General features: G+C 36.3%; 1 protein-coding gene across 1 annotated transcript in view; it reads left to right on the top strand.

Moving 5' to 3' along the window:
- eIF5B (eukaryotic translation initiation factor 5B) overlaps nt 1-16,102 on the top strand; it is a 377,721-nt gene that overhangs the window by 49,001 nt on the left and 312,618 nt on the right. Inside the window, exon 5 of the mRNA XM_081752175.1 lies at nt 4,254-4,392. Within this exon, the coding sequence (XP_081608301.1) occupies nt 4,254-4,392 (139 nt within the window). The remainder of the gene's footprint in view (nt 1-4,253; nt 4,393-16,102) is intronic.

Below are 16,102 nucleotides of genomic sequence, written 5' to 3'. Positions count from 1 at the left end.
CTTGTCCCGTTCGTCTCACTTGCGTTATCATTATTTTAGAAACATTCAAAGTTTGGTTATTTTTAATGTTCGTGATACTGTAGTGTTGCTAGTTTACAACCCTGAACAATAAGTATGGTATTGCTTGTTTTCTTTTTAAATGTAGATTTGAAATTTGTAGTAACTTAACGTAGTGACATTTGAAAAAATTTGTGCTGAAATGCAACATTGACAATCTGGTGGTATAAAGAGTACGCGAAAAATGTCTCCCTTTGTGACAAACAAATTTCATTGTAAAATTCTTTTGATCCGGTATATAGTTTCCGAAATATTCCCACGGATGAATCGAAATGGTCCACCCTGTATATATGGTGTATTGTATTTATTACAGACATTGGAGCCCTGTCTTTGTTAACTTAAAAGGATGCGAAAACAAAGTTGATATACAAAATGTTTTATGATTTACAATATATGTAAAAACAGTATATCAAATATTGTGCTATTAGTATCATTATGAATTATTATTTGTTAATGGTTCAAAATATCATTAATCAAAAAAAAAAAAAAAAAAATAAATAAATAAATAAAATAAAATAAAATAAACCATTAGAAAAGTTGCTGATGTGACTAAACAACTGAGTATTCTTACAATATTTCCCACTTATAAACAACATTATACACAACATTTGAGCAACCACAATATTTACAATCTCTAATATTATTTTGTCATTTTGTTGAGGTAACTGCAGAAGTTCTGATTTCTCGGTACATTCGTTCACAAATCTTAAATAGCAATCCCTTAGTTCTTGATTTAACAGTTGAGTGTGAAGTAATTTACACTTTCATTTTTCCTTATTTTGCAAGGCCAGTCTAAACTGATTTAATTCTTTATGCAAATTGTTATGTGCTTCCTTTTCGTTATCACCCCAGAAAGCATCTCTAAATCATTTTATCGAATGCTTCAGAGATAATTAACATTCCTTGAAACGCCCGGGAAAATAATGTTTTTCATTTAGTACACTCTTAACTGAATTCACTCTGAAGCTCTCTGTTTCAACCAGAGCATCATCGAAACCACTACCAAGGAGGTACCTCCCAGCACACCGTAGAGCCACTTTTGTGTAATTAAATACTCCAAGCATTGGCAATATGTCTTAAAATTCCTCTGGGTTATTTAGAACTATGTCCACAACTGTACAGAACACTCCTTCGTCGCAAAAGACCGGAAGATTGGGTTGTCTCAATTGTTGTTTCACATATTCAAAGTTTTAAAGGCAATACAAACAGTAGCGCAATCAGTAACTGGGGAAGAATAACTAACAGAAACCCAACTTATTTAATTGGTACCAGCTCGGATGAAATTAAAGAGTATATACTGCTGCACTTTGGTGATGCATGCCCCAGTTTTTAGAGCACATGTGGATGCCTCACCAGATACATAAATGCCAACATCTTCAGCAACTTTAAAGTTGTTGGGAAGACCAGGTTTGGTTGTTTTCATTCTTTGGTTTTTTGTCACCGTAGCTCACACTGAAGTTTACAAGTTCTCTTCATCAATACAGTTTGTGAAATCTTTTTCTTTCTGTGGATCTCTTCTGATGTCTTATGCTGAAAAAAGAACCATGTCAGTATGATGGCTTCCAAACGTACCTATGAGGTCGAAGTCGTCAAGAGCTCCTGTTGTAAAATCTCCTAATTTAAAATGACTTGGTATTGGTGTGTCAGCAATTTCACAGGCTTTTACAGAGTACGCAGAGAGTAAATTTATGTCTCTTATTGAATCTTAGTAGCTAATGGAAACCAACCCGATTTATGGAAGTTATTAACGTTTCACTTTTGCATCGATCATAAATTGAATGCGCCATTATCATATGAAGTAGTGTTTTCTTCATATCATGCCATATCTGATAATACATTATTTGGAATAGAGATAATAGTGGCAAAGATTTGCGTTATAGTGCATTAGTATCAGAAATGACATCATCTTCCAGTTCATTATCATTATCGATGTTTGCGACATCATTGTCTTCTGCTGCTTTCATGAGTAAGTGTGTTCTGCTAATATTGAATAGGGATGAAAGAATGGTAATACATCAGACATCGTCATCATTTTCCGGATAATAGGTCTGTGGAATTATAGAATTTGTCGCTTAAGTTCTATGATTCTTAATAGTACTATGTACGTACTTAATAGTACTATGTACGTACTTAATAGTACGTACTTCCTTAATAGTATTACGTAGAAGTATCCTTGCAGTCTTTACGGCATTGTGAGATCTAATTATTTGGGCTAAAACTTCTGAACTCAGATCAGAAGAAAATACAAGCAAAGGTTCCTTTCGGGTTTTGATGGACAAAACTTGATTTAATCCTCATATTCCCTAACCAAAAATATCTTCACCTCATTGTTATAAATTGGAATACTGTCATCGAAGTTGTTCATCAGCTTCTTAATTTTAGAAAGCGTGAAGCCATAACCCTTACTGAGCAAAGGGTCAATAACTGTTTTGCTTGCTTGAATAACTGGAATTTCTGTAACAATTTTGTACTTTTCGGCTCTTTAACATTTGACAGGCAGTCATATTTTCTAAGACAAGGTTTTATGCAATTTCCATGGGCGAGTACATCGGCTGCAAACAACTTGTACTGTCTAAATCTTCGATATGATCTAATACTTCATCATGAAAGAAATTTGCAGCTGCCAGATATTTGTGGGCTTTATTCTCTTTACACACACGAAACTTCTTTACTCCACGCACTTCAGTTATTGTAGCCGAAATATTTCCTCAGATAATTCATGGAAGGTTATCTTGGAATCGGCGGGAAGTGGTTAATGACCGATTAATACAATTTGTCCTCATATTGAACTTGGACTCCCTGAAAAGCTTTGGACCCCTCCGAAATAAATTTCTGCGTACGCCCCTGGCTATATTATGCATCAGAATTCAATATATCGCAATTTTAAGATTTGAATTCTCTGATTCCGAAAATCTACGATTTGATACCAAGATGACTTTCCTAGGTGACTTAGTTCCTTAGTTATGTATGTTGACTGCTTATTTGGCGGCCATATTGGAAAATGGCGTCTGTGGAGATAAGCGACCATAATTGAGATGTCTACCCAAGAAAAAATAGAAAGCGATAGGCAAAAGAACACGATGCAATAATAAAACTCCGTGCATCCACAAATTTTTACGGGCATGTACTGTGGATCCCGGACTAAAATAGAAAGTGAGAGAATATGGTTATTATTATTATTATTATTATTATTATTATTATTATTGAGCTGAGCGAAGCGAAGCTCTTATCCTCGGGTTAGCCGTTTGGTTGTCCGCGAACTCCTCCTAGACCGTTTGGCCGATCTCAACCAAACTTAGCACGCTGATAGAGTATGTCGTGCTGAGTGACAACATAGGTCGAAATCAAAAATCCGATGTACCATCGAGGAATAATCACCGAAAAACGCTTACTCCTAGACCGTTTGGCTGATCTCAACCAAACTTAGCACGCTGATAGAGTATGTCGTGCTGAGTGACAACATAGGTCGAAATCAAAAATCCGATGTACCATCGAGGAATAATCACCGAAAAACGCTTCCTCCTAGACCGTTTGGCCGATCTCAACCAAACTTAGCACGCTGATAGAGTATGTCGTGCTGAGTGACAACATAGGTCGAAATCAAAAATCCGATGTACCATCGAGGAATAATCACCGAAAAACGCTTCCTGATTACGTAGTTTAAGCTCGCTCAGCTCATTTCATTGCAATCGGGTATATCCATTGCATTCCTAGTTATTATTATTATTATTATTATTATTATTATTATTATTATTATTATTATTATTGTAGATTTGAGAATTCAGTCTGCATCTGAAATCACAGAAGTCAGGCAAAGACATGTACGACTAACGAAGTGGACTGAGGGGGAGGGGGAGCGTAAAGTATGCAGAGTTTAGGAAAGGGGCACCAAGTATACAATGTTAGAAACCACTGTGCTAAAGTAACCTGAAATATGCTACTTCCTTTAATTTGCTTAATTTTAGGCTTATTGGCTGTACACTGTTATACAACCCATTATAAAAAGCTGAGTGAATATGAGTAATTTAAAAGACCTTGCGTTAAATTTATCTGTTCTACGTGCCTGTACTTGCTTGAACAAATTAATGACTTATTTAATTTGATGTTTCTTCAATTTTATTTTCGACAGAGGAATAAGTTTTACTTTATTTAATAGTCATTGTAATCAATTTCGTTTCATTGCTTTTGAATGTCAGGAAACTACTAAGAAGGATCAAGGTGACGCTAAACCAGCTGTTGAGAAACAAGAATCTCTAGAACAGGAAAAACCACCAGAATCTATGGACATAGAAGGAAAGGCAGCGGAAAGTAAAGAGGATGCTGAAGATAAAGAAGGTTTGTAATCATAAGTTTCTTTAGTAGTCAGATTCTTTATTGCTTGAATTAAAGGAGTTTTGGTAAAAATTTGTTTCACTGTTTGTTTTGTTAAAAATATGTCAAGTTACAACAAAACACTTTTTGTTCTACATTGGCAGATTTGCATAACTTATTAGTGAATGATCGGTACGGTATCTTAGAGGAATAAAATTCCACCAAATTCCACATGCGATTTTGCTCGCGTGACTGCCGTATTCATTCACCAAGTTTCGAGTTTTAACCATTAGAAACTTTCAGAACTTGACCCATTACGTCATACAAAAGGTCCCTGTCTTTCTCTCAGTACTACATCGACGACCTATTTGAGGCTTGAAATCTAAATGCCTGTGAACTATCTTCAGTGTATTTGAGGTTCCGGTGCAGCCGCATAATTGCTGCACATTTGTTTGTACACATGTTTCCGGATTCGACTTCGTCGGAGGCACATGTATTTCGGCAGTGGCGTCGGAAATATTTTTCAGCTGGGGGGGCAAACTGTTGTCTTGAAAACAGACACGGGAATGTAACATAGGTAAGATAATACGAATATATGTTTGTAATGTAACAATAATTTGATTTGATTGGTTAATAATAATAATAATAATATAATGAAGCTGTAAACAGTTCGTGAGAGTGAAATTTCCATCTATTAGAGGCATCTTAGTTTACATTTTTAGATTAATTAATTCCGTGTCAGTTCTGTGCTGGATTTTGGTCTGGTACAGAAATTTTCAACCACTGAAATCAGAATTAAAAACACATAAAATTGTAAAATTTGTACTGCTCACAATGACTGTAAGTACAAATTTTACCATTTTATATACTGGCACATATTTTTAACTGTATTGGACATAGTCACACGGACACTATTAAAGAATCTTAAAGCTACTTAAATCACTTGGAAATGAATAAATTATATTCTTAAAAATCCAGTTCTGATGTTGCAGTACACTGTAATACTAGAAATTGCTATTTAGAACTACAAACTTTGTAGCACTTTGTAGTAGAAAGTAATTTGTACATTATAAAACAAGCCACATAATTAAGTAAAAAAAAAATAAGAAAAAATATTTTTTCTACGTACTTGACTTCGTACCAGAAATGGAAAAATGGAATTTCCACTAAAGACTTCATAAAATTTATATAGAAAATTCAATTATACTAATTATCCAGAGTTATTTGTATTTTTTACTACACTTAAATCAGTATATCCAGTTTGTTATTACATTCACCTCTCTTCCTAATCTCATTATATTCACTTCACTTCACACTAATAAAGTACGACACAATTAATAAGAAATAATTCGAGTTTATATTGAATTTTAAGTGCTATTTTGTAATTTAAATAATTGGTTATAATACGCATAATATTTTCACTTACGTAATTCTACATTTATTTCTTTTCAAAATTGACCAATAGTATCTTTTTCTTCGCTTGTCTTTGATATGAATTCTCTTGCAATGGTGTTTAAATCTAAGTCTGGTCGCTACACATACGCAACAACAGCAGATGAGCCAATCTTTCCTGCGTCATGGATGTCCTCAAATATGTCTTGAGACGACGCAAATAGCTGAATGATCTTTCACAAATGCTCAAGAAGCTGGCATAGTGAGAACGAAAGTCCCTAGACGAACAACTTGGTCGAGAAGGCTGCGAACAGTTGGTATTTCAGCACTAATAGTTTTTAATATTCTGGTGGTCGTCAGCGACTCAGTCGTCATCAAAGTAGGTGGAAGCAGCCTGAGCTGAGCTCATAATCTATCCAGGTTAAAATCCGATGAGTGAACTCCCAATTCCTGCTTCAAATATTCTCTTGAGCGAGGCCCACCAGCACATATAGCTCCTTCAGAAAGTATATTCTAGAGTTTATGAGTTGTTTGAGACCTGGCTGATTGAAACGACGCTGCACTTCATTCAACAAATAGTCAATGATTTCAAAGTAAATTTTTGGAACATCTGATACAGGTTCTATAGAAGGATTATCAGTCTCCTCCAACCTAATTGGTGTTCTCTTTGATCTTGATGAAGTGGGCAATTTTAAGTGTAGTCTGTCTGCATTTTCCTTTGCTTCCTTATAGATGTTTTCAAATGCACTGTCCGTTCGTAGGTTTCTCAGAGTGTCCTCTAGATAAAGTCGCTGCTGCTCTTTTAGCTCCAGAAGCAGAAGCTTCAGAATTTTGAAGCACTTTCGCCAGTTGTCCGCAAGGTACAAAAGCATGTATACTATCAGGAAAAAAAATATCATTCCGAATTTGTTCATTCTTTTCAAATACCCTTTTAGAATTACTTTTTGATTATCATTTGGACCACTTGTATTACTGATGATTTTTTCCCAACGTGATATGAATTCGTTTGTAGTAGATTGAAATCTGATTAGAGATTTTCGCCTAACACTCCAGCGTGTAGGACAAATAGGCAGCAAATGTTTAGGATTACTTTCGTTGATAGTTTTACAGGGTTCAAGAACAATGTCGGCGTGCGTATGTTGTCCATCGTTTTGCAGAATCCAGGTTGATGTTTCAAACGTCTTTCACTATGGCCCGCACGTCACACAAAGGTTCGCATTTTTGTGCTACTTCCTGCAATGGAAGATCTAATGCATGATTATTGCAATGAATGTATTAGTTGCACCATCATGACACTGTTCGCGTATATTTTCTGCATTCAGGTTAGGTTTCGTTAGAATATCTTTGATCCTGAATTCTGTTTCCGACTTTGTGCTGTGTGGGGTGATCATTTCCATAAATATTTTGTTGGGTTTGATGAATCAGAGTCAATACAGCGCACACAGAGACAACTGTTCTTCCTTTGAAATATCAGTCGTGGAGTCGGCTATGATTGCATAAAATGGAGACTCTTTAACTTCTACTACCAAGTCTCTCTATATTGCATGTCCCATAATCTTTAAAATTTCATTCTTTCAATCAGCACTAAGCCAGTTATCCTGTCGATTAATCCATTGGTTTAGAACAGGCACATCCATTTTTCTTTCGTCCAGGAGTGACATCAAATTATCCGTACTATGCAAATGTCCACTGATTGCTTGACCACTGCGAGCTAAATATCTAACACTACTAGTTATTATAAACTTTGACTGTCTTCCTTATTCTTGTCTACAAACTTGGTCTGAAAGGAGAGCTGAAACAGGTGTTCTGTTTCTGCATTCATATCTTAACCCTTTCACTACCACCGGGATATGTGTCCCACGATACATTCTCAGAGGACCCCTGGTAATTTACCACATTTTATTGCTATGAATCGATGCTCCACTGGTAAAGAGAAGCCTGCTAATGGTTCACAGAATTCTTATTAACATTATCAAATAGACAGTAGTGTAAGTGAACGTGAACAATGAAAGTGATAATGGAACAAATGAAAGTGAGGAACAATGTGCTAGTGATAAAGCAGTGGTTTCATGTACTGTAATTTGGAAAAGGATGCCGAAATTTAAAATATTTGTAATCATAAATACGACCCAATTGTTTTTCTGACAATATAAGTTTCATAATTAAAAATACAAGATAATCATTCATGTCAATACCACTGGGACATATAGGTCCCACGTAAAAATATCAGAGGGGTACATAATGTCCCAGCCTTCCCACGTCAAAAAACGAAACGGTGGAAAATGTTTATATATATATAAGTTTGAAAACAACTTATAATAGCCATATATTAATGTCTCTCACTCCGAAAAAATGGTAGTGAAAGGAATAAACGAACGGAACGACAATAGATTTCGCATTTTTCATATGTTCTGAATTATTAATCCTACCTTATACATTTTTCCTCCCCACTATAAAACTTACTGTACTCTGCATATTGTTTGTAAGAACATTAATTTAACTTTATGGAAAATGTATTTAGGCCCTAAATGTCCTGTTACTCATTTAAACTGTTATATTTTTTAAACTTTAAAATCTCGCTCGACGACTCGTTTCATATTGCAGACTTACGATTACTTAAACAACAATTTTTAAAGAATTTACAGTGTTTTGAGAATTTACACCAATGGAAATAAAGAGAATTTTCAATTCTTTTTCCTAATCTTTCTGTCTAACATGGGGGCAGAAAAAGCGCCCGGTCCCTTATTTCAAAGAGAAACGTGAATCTGGAATAGATATTTTTTTCACATTACTATAAAAAGCAAAACTTAGTTCATATAATCATTGTTGTGTGATGTTTTTACAGTCTGAGAGTGAGGGGGCAAAACAAGTATCTTGCCCCCTTTGAAAATTTCAGGAGGGGCAACTGCTCCCCTTGCCCCCCTGGTTCCGGCGCCCCTGTATTTCGGCCAATATAATGATGTCATTGGGAACAAACGTACCGAATTTGGTGTAAAATGCCAGAATAATGATACTAGGAGTCGAGGACTATATGTTCCATAATTGAATAAGTGCCATCTTTAACGAGCTTTTGAACCATATTCGGTAATTATATGGGCACGATAAGGCGAAGACTCGCGTTCGATTCGCGGTCCAATTGTGCGTTTTTTCACTTTTTGTATATCATTCAAGATAGTTAAATTTAGTTGTTTTAAACATGTATGTAAATACATGTTTTTTTATTTTTGATATATAAAATTATAGATATTCTTCTCTTTTATTAAAATGGTACCGAAAAAATTGTCATATTTCCCAGTGATGGCACTGAAAGCATGCCCAATACGTTACGTTTCAGAATGAAAAAGTGCTCGTGAGTGTTACCCTGTTTAGCTTACTGGTCATGGTTGCTTTATTAAAATGGCAAACATCAGTGAGATCATGTCAGATACGGGTCTGTGTGCTGTATGAGTTTTCAATGCAAGTAAACACGATCGGAATGGGAAGAAAAATATGTCAAGCATTCGGTAAGGAAGTGATAAATCAGCAAATAATATAATAGTGCTTTAAGAGTTGCATTGAATTACAATGATTATCTCCAGTCATCATTGTTTGGCACTATATAAACCTATTCTTGAACAACGAAAACCACCACTAGATCAACAGAAGGATATGGTCTATTCGGTGGATGTATCGTTCATCACGAACTCGTGCAACCTAGCCAGAGAATCGTTGTAACTAAGGGTTTCCAACATTTCAAACATATGCTTGAAAAAATTAAAAACCACTGCTTCTGAATCATTCTGCTGGAGGGCAACACGAAACTATATACAGCTAAGGTCGCCCGTGATACTATTATCCGACTTGGTTGGGTATCGCTATTGTATTGTCCGGACATTGCACTGTCAAATTAATATTTCTTTAATCTTTAGACAACCACTTGCGGGGACGACGGTTCCGAACCTTCGACAAGGTGACCAGGCAGAACATATTTGGTACGTTTAGCTGAGTTCCATTATAGTGCAGTAAATGAAGCTCAAATTTTAATGAAGAAAGGAAAAAATTAGTAACAAGCTGAAAATTGGCACAGATGTTGGGAATGGCGTTCTAAACAACATACTAAAAGTCCCCTGAAATCCCACGTAACATTCGCCTCCATATTGGAAAATGGCCGCCGGAAGTGCCAAATGAACAATACCCAGATAAAAATAGCAATATCTTCGCTATGGTTGAACATAAAGAGATAAACTTAGTGTCGTTTTATAGAACATAGATAACACAATATTTTTTGTAGGGAAACAATTTTTCATAAAACGCACACTTTTAGAAATATTTAGGTCTAAATTCTAAAATTCCGAAATTTACCGTCAAACTGATTTACAATTTTATTGAACTTAGAAAGTTATTATTAACAAGTTAAAATTTGACAAAGATGTTGGTAAAGATCATTTGAAGACACTAAAATTCCACAACTTCTTCCTTCGCCAAAATTGGAAAATGTTCAAAAGTCCGAAGTAATTGAAAGATAATATTTTGTTCAGTCAAATACAAAATCTGGACTGAGCTAAATATTTGAGAAACTGTCTATGCAGTCGATCCGAAGTCAATTGCGATCAATGCTGGTGGAAGGGGCGAAATATTATGACGTATTTAAGGTTGTCGTCCGCCATCTTGGAATCAACTTGTTTATTTTAAATGGCAACATGGTCGTGTGACATATTAAACAACATCCTCATTCGAAGAGAAACCCAACGGTAAGGTTATTTTCCAAAACCTGCAACAGTTTTGAAGTTGTGAATAGATTTAGGATATGTATTGTGTAAAATGCTGTGAAATGTGCTGTGTCAAGTTTTGAATTAAAGGATCAAGTGAAAACAAGCTTTGTAACATCTCACTTACGTATTCTTTAATAACCAGGAAAGGGGAGAGCTAACACACACAAGACAATCACATTCCCATGACATGTTCAGCATGCCCACCGTTCTGTTCTATGCAAATCCTAACCGTGAGATCAGTGCTTGTGCACTCTGGGAAGCATAGTTGTTGATATTTGTTCATAGGCCGTAACGATTTTCCTTTCCAGGTAGCCAATGTCATTAATTTTACATTGGTAGACAATAGCTTTAAAATGCCCACAAAGATGGAAATCCAACGGAGTTAGGTCGGGGAATCTTGCTGGTCACTCAACTGGTCCATGCCGACCTATCCAGCAACCGGAAAAATGTTCTTTCATCCATCGATTACATTACGACCATAATGCGTCCGAGCCCCATCTTGTAGCCAATATTAATGAAATCACCCTTCCTCGTTCAACAAAAGTGGCATAACCGTGTTTTCAAGCATATTTCCATATTCTGCAGCATCCAGGGTCTCATCAATGAAAACAAGTCCAATAAGTTTTTCGCCCCATATTCCACACCACACAATTTCTTTGGCTGCACCTTGCATCTTCGATGCATCTGTCCAATTAAGATATGTATTAGCCCAGCACCAGATATTTTGGTAGTTAACCTCACCTGTTACATAGAAATATTTCCTCATCACTGAAAACAATGTTATGAAGAAAGGCTGGGTCACTAGCTATCTGGGCCAAAGCCTACTCACAAAACTCCACTGGTATATTAGAATCATCCTCTGACAGTTTTTGATTCAACTGTAATTTTTAAGGGTGCCACTTTTTCCTTTTTAATATTCTTTGAACACTTTTGACTCTATCATTATGATCACTTGATAGACGTCGCACACTCTTCGTAGGACGTTCCACCAATACACCAAGCACAGCTGCTGATGTGTCTGGATCAGTTGCATTTCGTGGTCGTCCTGATCGAAGTAAATCATCATTTCCCGTTGCCCTGAGTTTGCGGATTAGTTTTCGTACAGCACTGTCTGTCACCGGATCGCGATTAGGATGTCACTCTTTGAAGACGGCTGTTATTATTGCTGAACTACGTCCTCCAGCCAAAAGAATAATTTCGATTCCTGCCTCTCATGTTAGCATCCTGTCCTACCTACAAGAAAATAGTAAAGAGACAGTCTGTTCCCTTCTATACAATGTTCCACACATAACAAAATTTAAGTCTAAATGATAACATAATCTATTCTAAATCCATTCACAACTTCAAAACTGTTGCAATTTTGAAAAAATAAGCTTACCGTTGGGTTTCTCTTCGAACGAGGATGTTGTTTAATATGTCACACGACCATGTTGCTATTTGAAATAAACAAGTTGATTCCAAGATAGCGGACGACAACCTTAAACACGTGAAACTTTACCGTAGGATTTCTAGGTACTGGGCAAAATATTCGGTACTGGGCTAATACAAATCTTAATTAGATAGATGCATCAAAGATGCAAGGTGCAGGTTAAGTCAATGGTGTGATATGGAATATGGGGCGGAAAACTTATTGGACCTTTTTTCATTGATGGGACCTATTGGACCTATTTTCATTGATGGGACCTTAGATGCTGCACAATATGGAGATATGCTTGAAAACACTGTTATGCCACTTTTGTTGAACGAGGAAGGGTGATTTCATCAATATTGGCAAGATGGGGCACGGACGCATCATGGTCGAAATGGAATCGATGGCTAAATGAACATTTTCCCGGTTGCTGGATAGGTCGGCATGGACCAGTTGAGTGGCCAGCAAGGTCCCCCGACGTAACTCCGTTGGATTTCTATCTTTGTGGGCACTTTAAAGCTATTGTCTATCAGTGTAAAATTAATGACTTTGGCTACCTGGAAAGGAGAATCATTACGGCCTGTGAACAAATATCAACAACTAAGTGTGCTTCGCAGAGTGCACGAGCACTGGTCTCGCGGATAAGAATATGCATAGAACAGAACGGTGGGCATGCTGAACATGTCATGGGAATGTAATTGTCTTATGTGTGTCAGCTCTCTCTTTTTCTGGTTATTAAAGAATACGTAAGTAAGATGTTACAAAGCTTGTTTTTACTTGATTCTTAATTCGAAACTTCGCACAGCACATTTCACAGCATTTCACACATAACATATCCTAAATCTGTTCCCAACTTCAAAACTGTTGCAGGTTTTGGAAAAATAACCTTACCGTTGAGTTTCTGTTCGAACGAGAATGATGTTATATGTCACACGACCATGTTGCTATTTAAAATAAACAAGTCGATTCCAAGTTGGCGGACGACAACCTTAAACACGTCATGTTTCGCCCCTCCCACCAGCATTGATCGCAATTGACTTCGGATCGACTGCATTGGCAGTTTCTCAAATATTTAGCCCAGTCCAGATTTTGTATTTCACTTAACAAAATATTAACTTTCAATTACTTCGGACATTTGTACATTTTCCAATTTTGGCGAAGGAAGAAGTTGTGGAATTTTAGTATGTCATTTAAATGATCTGGACCAACATCTATGTCAAATTTTAACTTGTTAATAATTATTTCATAAGTTCAATAAAATTGTAAATCAGTTTGACGGTAAATTTCGGAATTTTAGAATTTAGAACTAAATATTTCTAAAAGTGTGCGTTTTATGAAAAATTGTTTCTCTAAAAAAATGTTGTTATCTATGTTCTATAAAACGACACTAAGTTTATCTCTTTATTTTCAACCGTAGTGAAGATATTGCTCTTTTTATCTGGGTATTGTTCATTTGGCACTTCCAGCGGCCATTTTCCAATATGGCGGCGAATGTCACGTGGGATTTCAGGGGACTTTTAGTATATTGTTTAGAACATCATTCCCAACATCTGTGCCAATTTTCAGCTGGTTACTAATTTGTTCCTTACTTTTTGGTAATTTGACTGCACTATAACCATGGGTTCATAGTCTGCCCGATTGTTTGACAATTGATTGCTGCCAATAGGTATTATTTTGGCTTTTCTAGGCAGTGTTATTTTATTTGTGACCTTCCTCAAAACTTTCTGGATGCTTTATAAGGTGTGCGTTTGATGCTGGCCTGCTAAGGTTTACAGTAGAGACCTGCACGGGACGAATTTTTGGGCCCGAGCCCAATCCATCCCGAATGTACATAGGCTCGGCCCAGCCCGGGCCCGGAAAGTTTTTTAAAATTCTTGGCCGAAGCCCGGCCCGGGCCCGATAAATTTTAAATGTTTTTGGCCCAATCCCGGCCCGATAAATTAAAAAAAATTAGTTTGAGCCCCAATCTTTCTCAAAATTTAGTTTTAAACTTGACCTAACCCTCAGAAACATTTTCTAAACTCTGGTTCACAAGCAGACGTATGCCTCCCGAATGGTACCATTGCCTCCTAGAACTTTGCCTGTCATCGAGAGAACAAAAACTCCATTTCCTGTAACAAAAATTTAACTTAATTGATTTTTAGCACAAAGTGAAGATGGCAATATTGTTTAGCGACAGGCAAAACTTTCCCATCTCTTCTTGTCATATTTTGGGTTCAGTGAAGGTCAAGGTCAGAGCTCAATTTACTGCCCAATTCCTGCAATCCTCTATAGTGAAAATGGAGCCGCTAATCAACACAAACTGTAAATAGCTATTGCATTCTTTGTAACATTTTTCACGGGCACATTTCTTCAACGTTTGGCTTTATTCCAGTTATCGTTTAACAAAAGTCAATAATTATTAAAGAATTGCAATTAATCGGCCCCAGCCCTGCCCGACCTGAAGAGAAATCAGTGTCGGCCCGTGCAGGTCTCTAGTTTACAGTCAAATAAAACAACGTATTCCTGATTTTCTTTAAAACAACGTAGTGTACTTTAGTTCATTTATTGCAGATTCTCCAATCAGTAGGTGCCTTCTTTCAGGGCTATGAAATTAACAATGGGAAGAAATAAACTTTGTCAACCTAGCTCGAATACCATGGAATCTAACAAAATCGTTTCAAGGACCTTCTTATAACTACCACAAGCTCTGCCTGAATACCAATGTTTCGCAGTCATGCAGCATTTGTGCATATAATTTTATAGTGGAAGTTGGAATCTGGGAAATCAGTTCTAAATAGAGGTGCAGAAAAACGTATTTTTTGGGGACGGATGTTCTTTTCCAGAAAAAGCCTATTTTTTTTGGGGGGGGGGGGGGAATGAACATTTCTTTTTTTGTTATTTTCGCATTCAAGTGCCACTTTTGTTTCCCTGTAGTGGATTCTACAACTAAGTAAACGCGTTTACAACATTAAAAGTTCAGAGTCCTATGTTCAGTCCAGGGTGGCAAGCTTGACTGTTCTCAAATCGATATTGTATTGTTGCCAGCAAACGTGAGTTGTGCAACTCAGCATATCACAAGTGTCGCGTTTATTGCCAAACAATCTTACCTAGTATCTAGAAGTTATACCAGAGTTTCTAAATATATGTTAGTTTTAATTTCCATGACTTCGATACAAATTTTCCTTGACTGTTTATTTATTTATTCATTTTTGTCGGCCTACTTACCTTATAGCCGACTACACTTCGCCCTCATGTTCTCTCTCTTTAGGTTATTTTTAATATTCCAATTTAATGTTTAGTTACCATGTAAGAAGTATATAAACCTTCCTACAAATATGGGTATTTTTTTTTTAATATCCTTATTTTAATTTCTATTTCAATTCCACCTGATTACGCAGAATTACAATTGGATGTTCAGTTACATATTAACAACTCGACAAACCACTTACGAAATTAATAACACTTAAAATTGTAAATACTATTTCTGCTTTTGTTTCTCTCTCTCTGTGTGTGTGTGCTTTCTTTTTCTTTTCCTTCTTCAGTTCTTGCACTAGTTCAGTGTCAACGTTTAATTCCACGGAATGTGCTCGTTTCTTCATGAAACTGGTACACACAGAAATTTTACTTTTTTCTTAATTTTCTTTCGATGTTCTTGTACTTTGTTTTCAGTGTCTAATTGCATGAAATATGCTCTCAGTTTATCTAAAACTCTCTCTTAGCAGAACAGCCCTACAGAGGCCTGGGCCTCTCTAACGACGGTATCGCCTTAAGCTTTTTTTGTTTGTTTGTTTGTTTGATCCCGGAGTTGTACTCGATTCGTTTTCCAAGGCTGATCTAACCTTCGAACTTACGGACTAGGTGAAATACTCGTACTGTGACCACGGATTAAATAGGAACGCTGGATTTGCATTCGGACACTCAACTGACTGAGCTACAGACCAGCCTATTTGAATTTATGTAGAAAATCAAAAATATAATTTTTTTTAAAAAAAATATGCATTTTCTATTTACCAGCAGCCTGTTATAGCCCATGTTTAATTTCTTCATTCGTAAGATATACATGTAGTAAATTTCCGTGGCTATTTATATGTTTTCCTGACTGTCTTCTCCCTGACTGCCTACATTATAACTGGCATGCAACAAGAAGAAAGTACCATTTCTCAGTCAAAAAAGCCATTGAAAGATTTTTTAAAGCAGTTTT

The sequence above is a fragment of the Thermobia domestica genome, chromosome 3 (genome assembly GCF_964235325.1).
Source record: "Thermobia domestica chromosome 3, izTheDome1.hap1.1, whole genome shotgun sequence".
Taxonomy (NCBI): domain Eukaryota; kingdom Metazoa; phylum Arthropoda; class Insecta; order Zygentoma; family Lepismatidae; genus Thermobia; species Thermobia domestica.
Note: the sequence above shows the minus strand (reverse complement) of the source record. Positions and strands in the feature narration are given on the sequence as shown.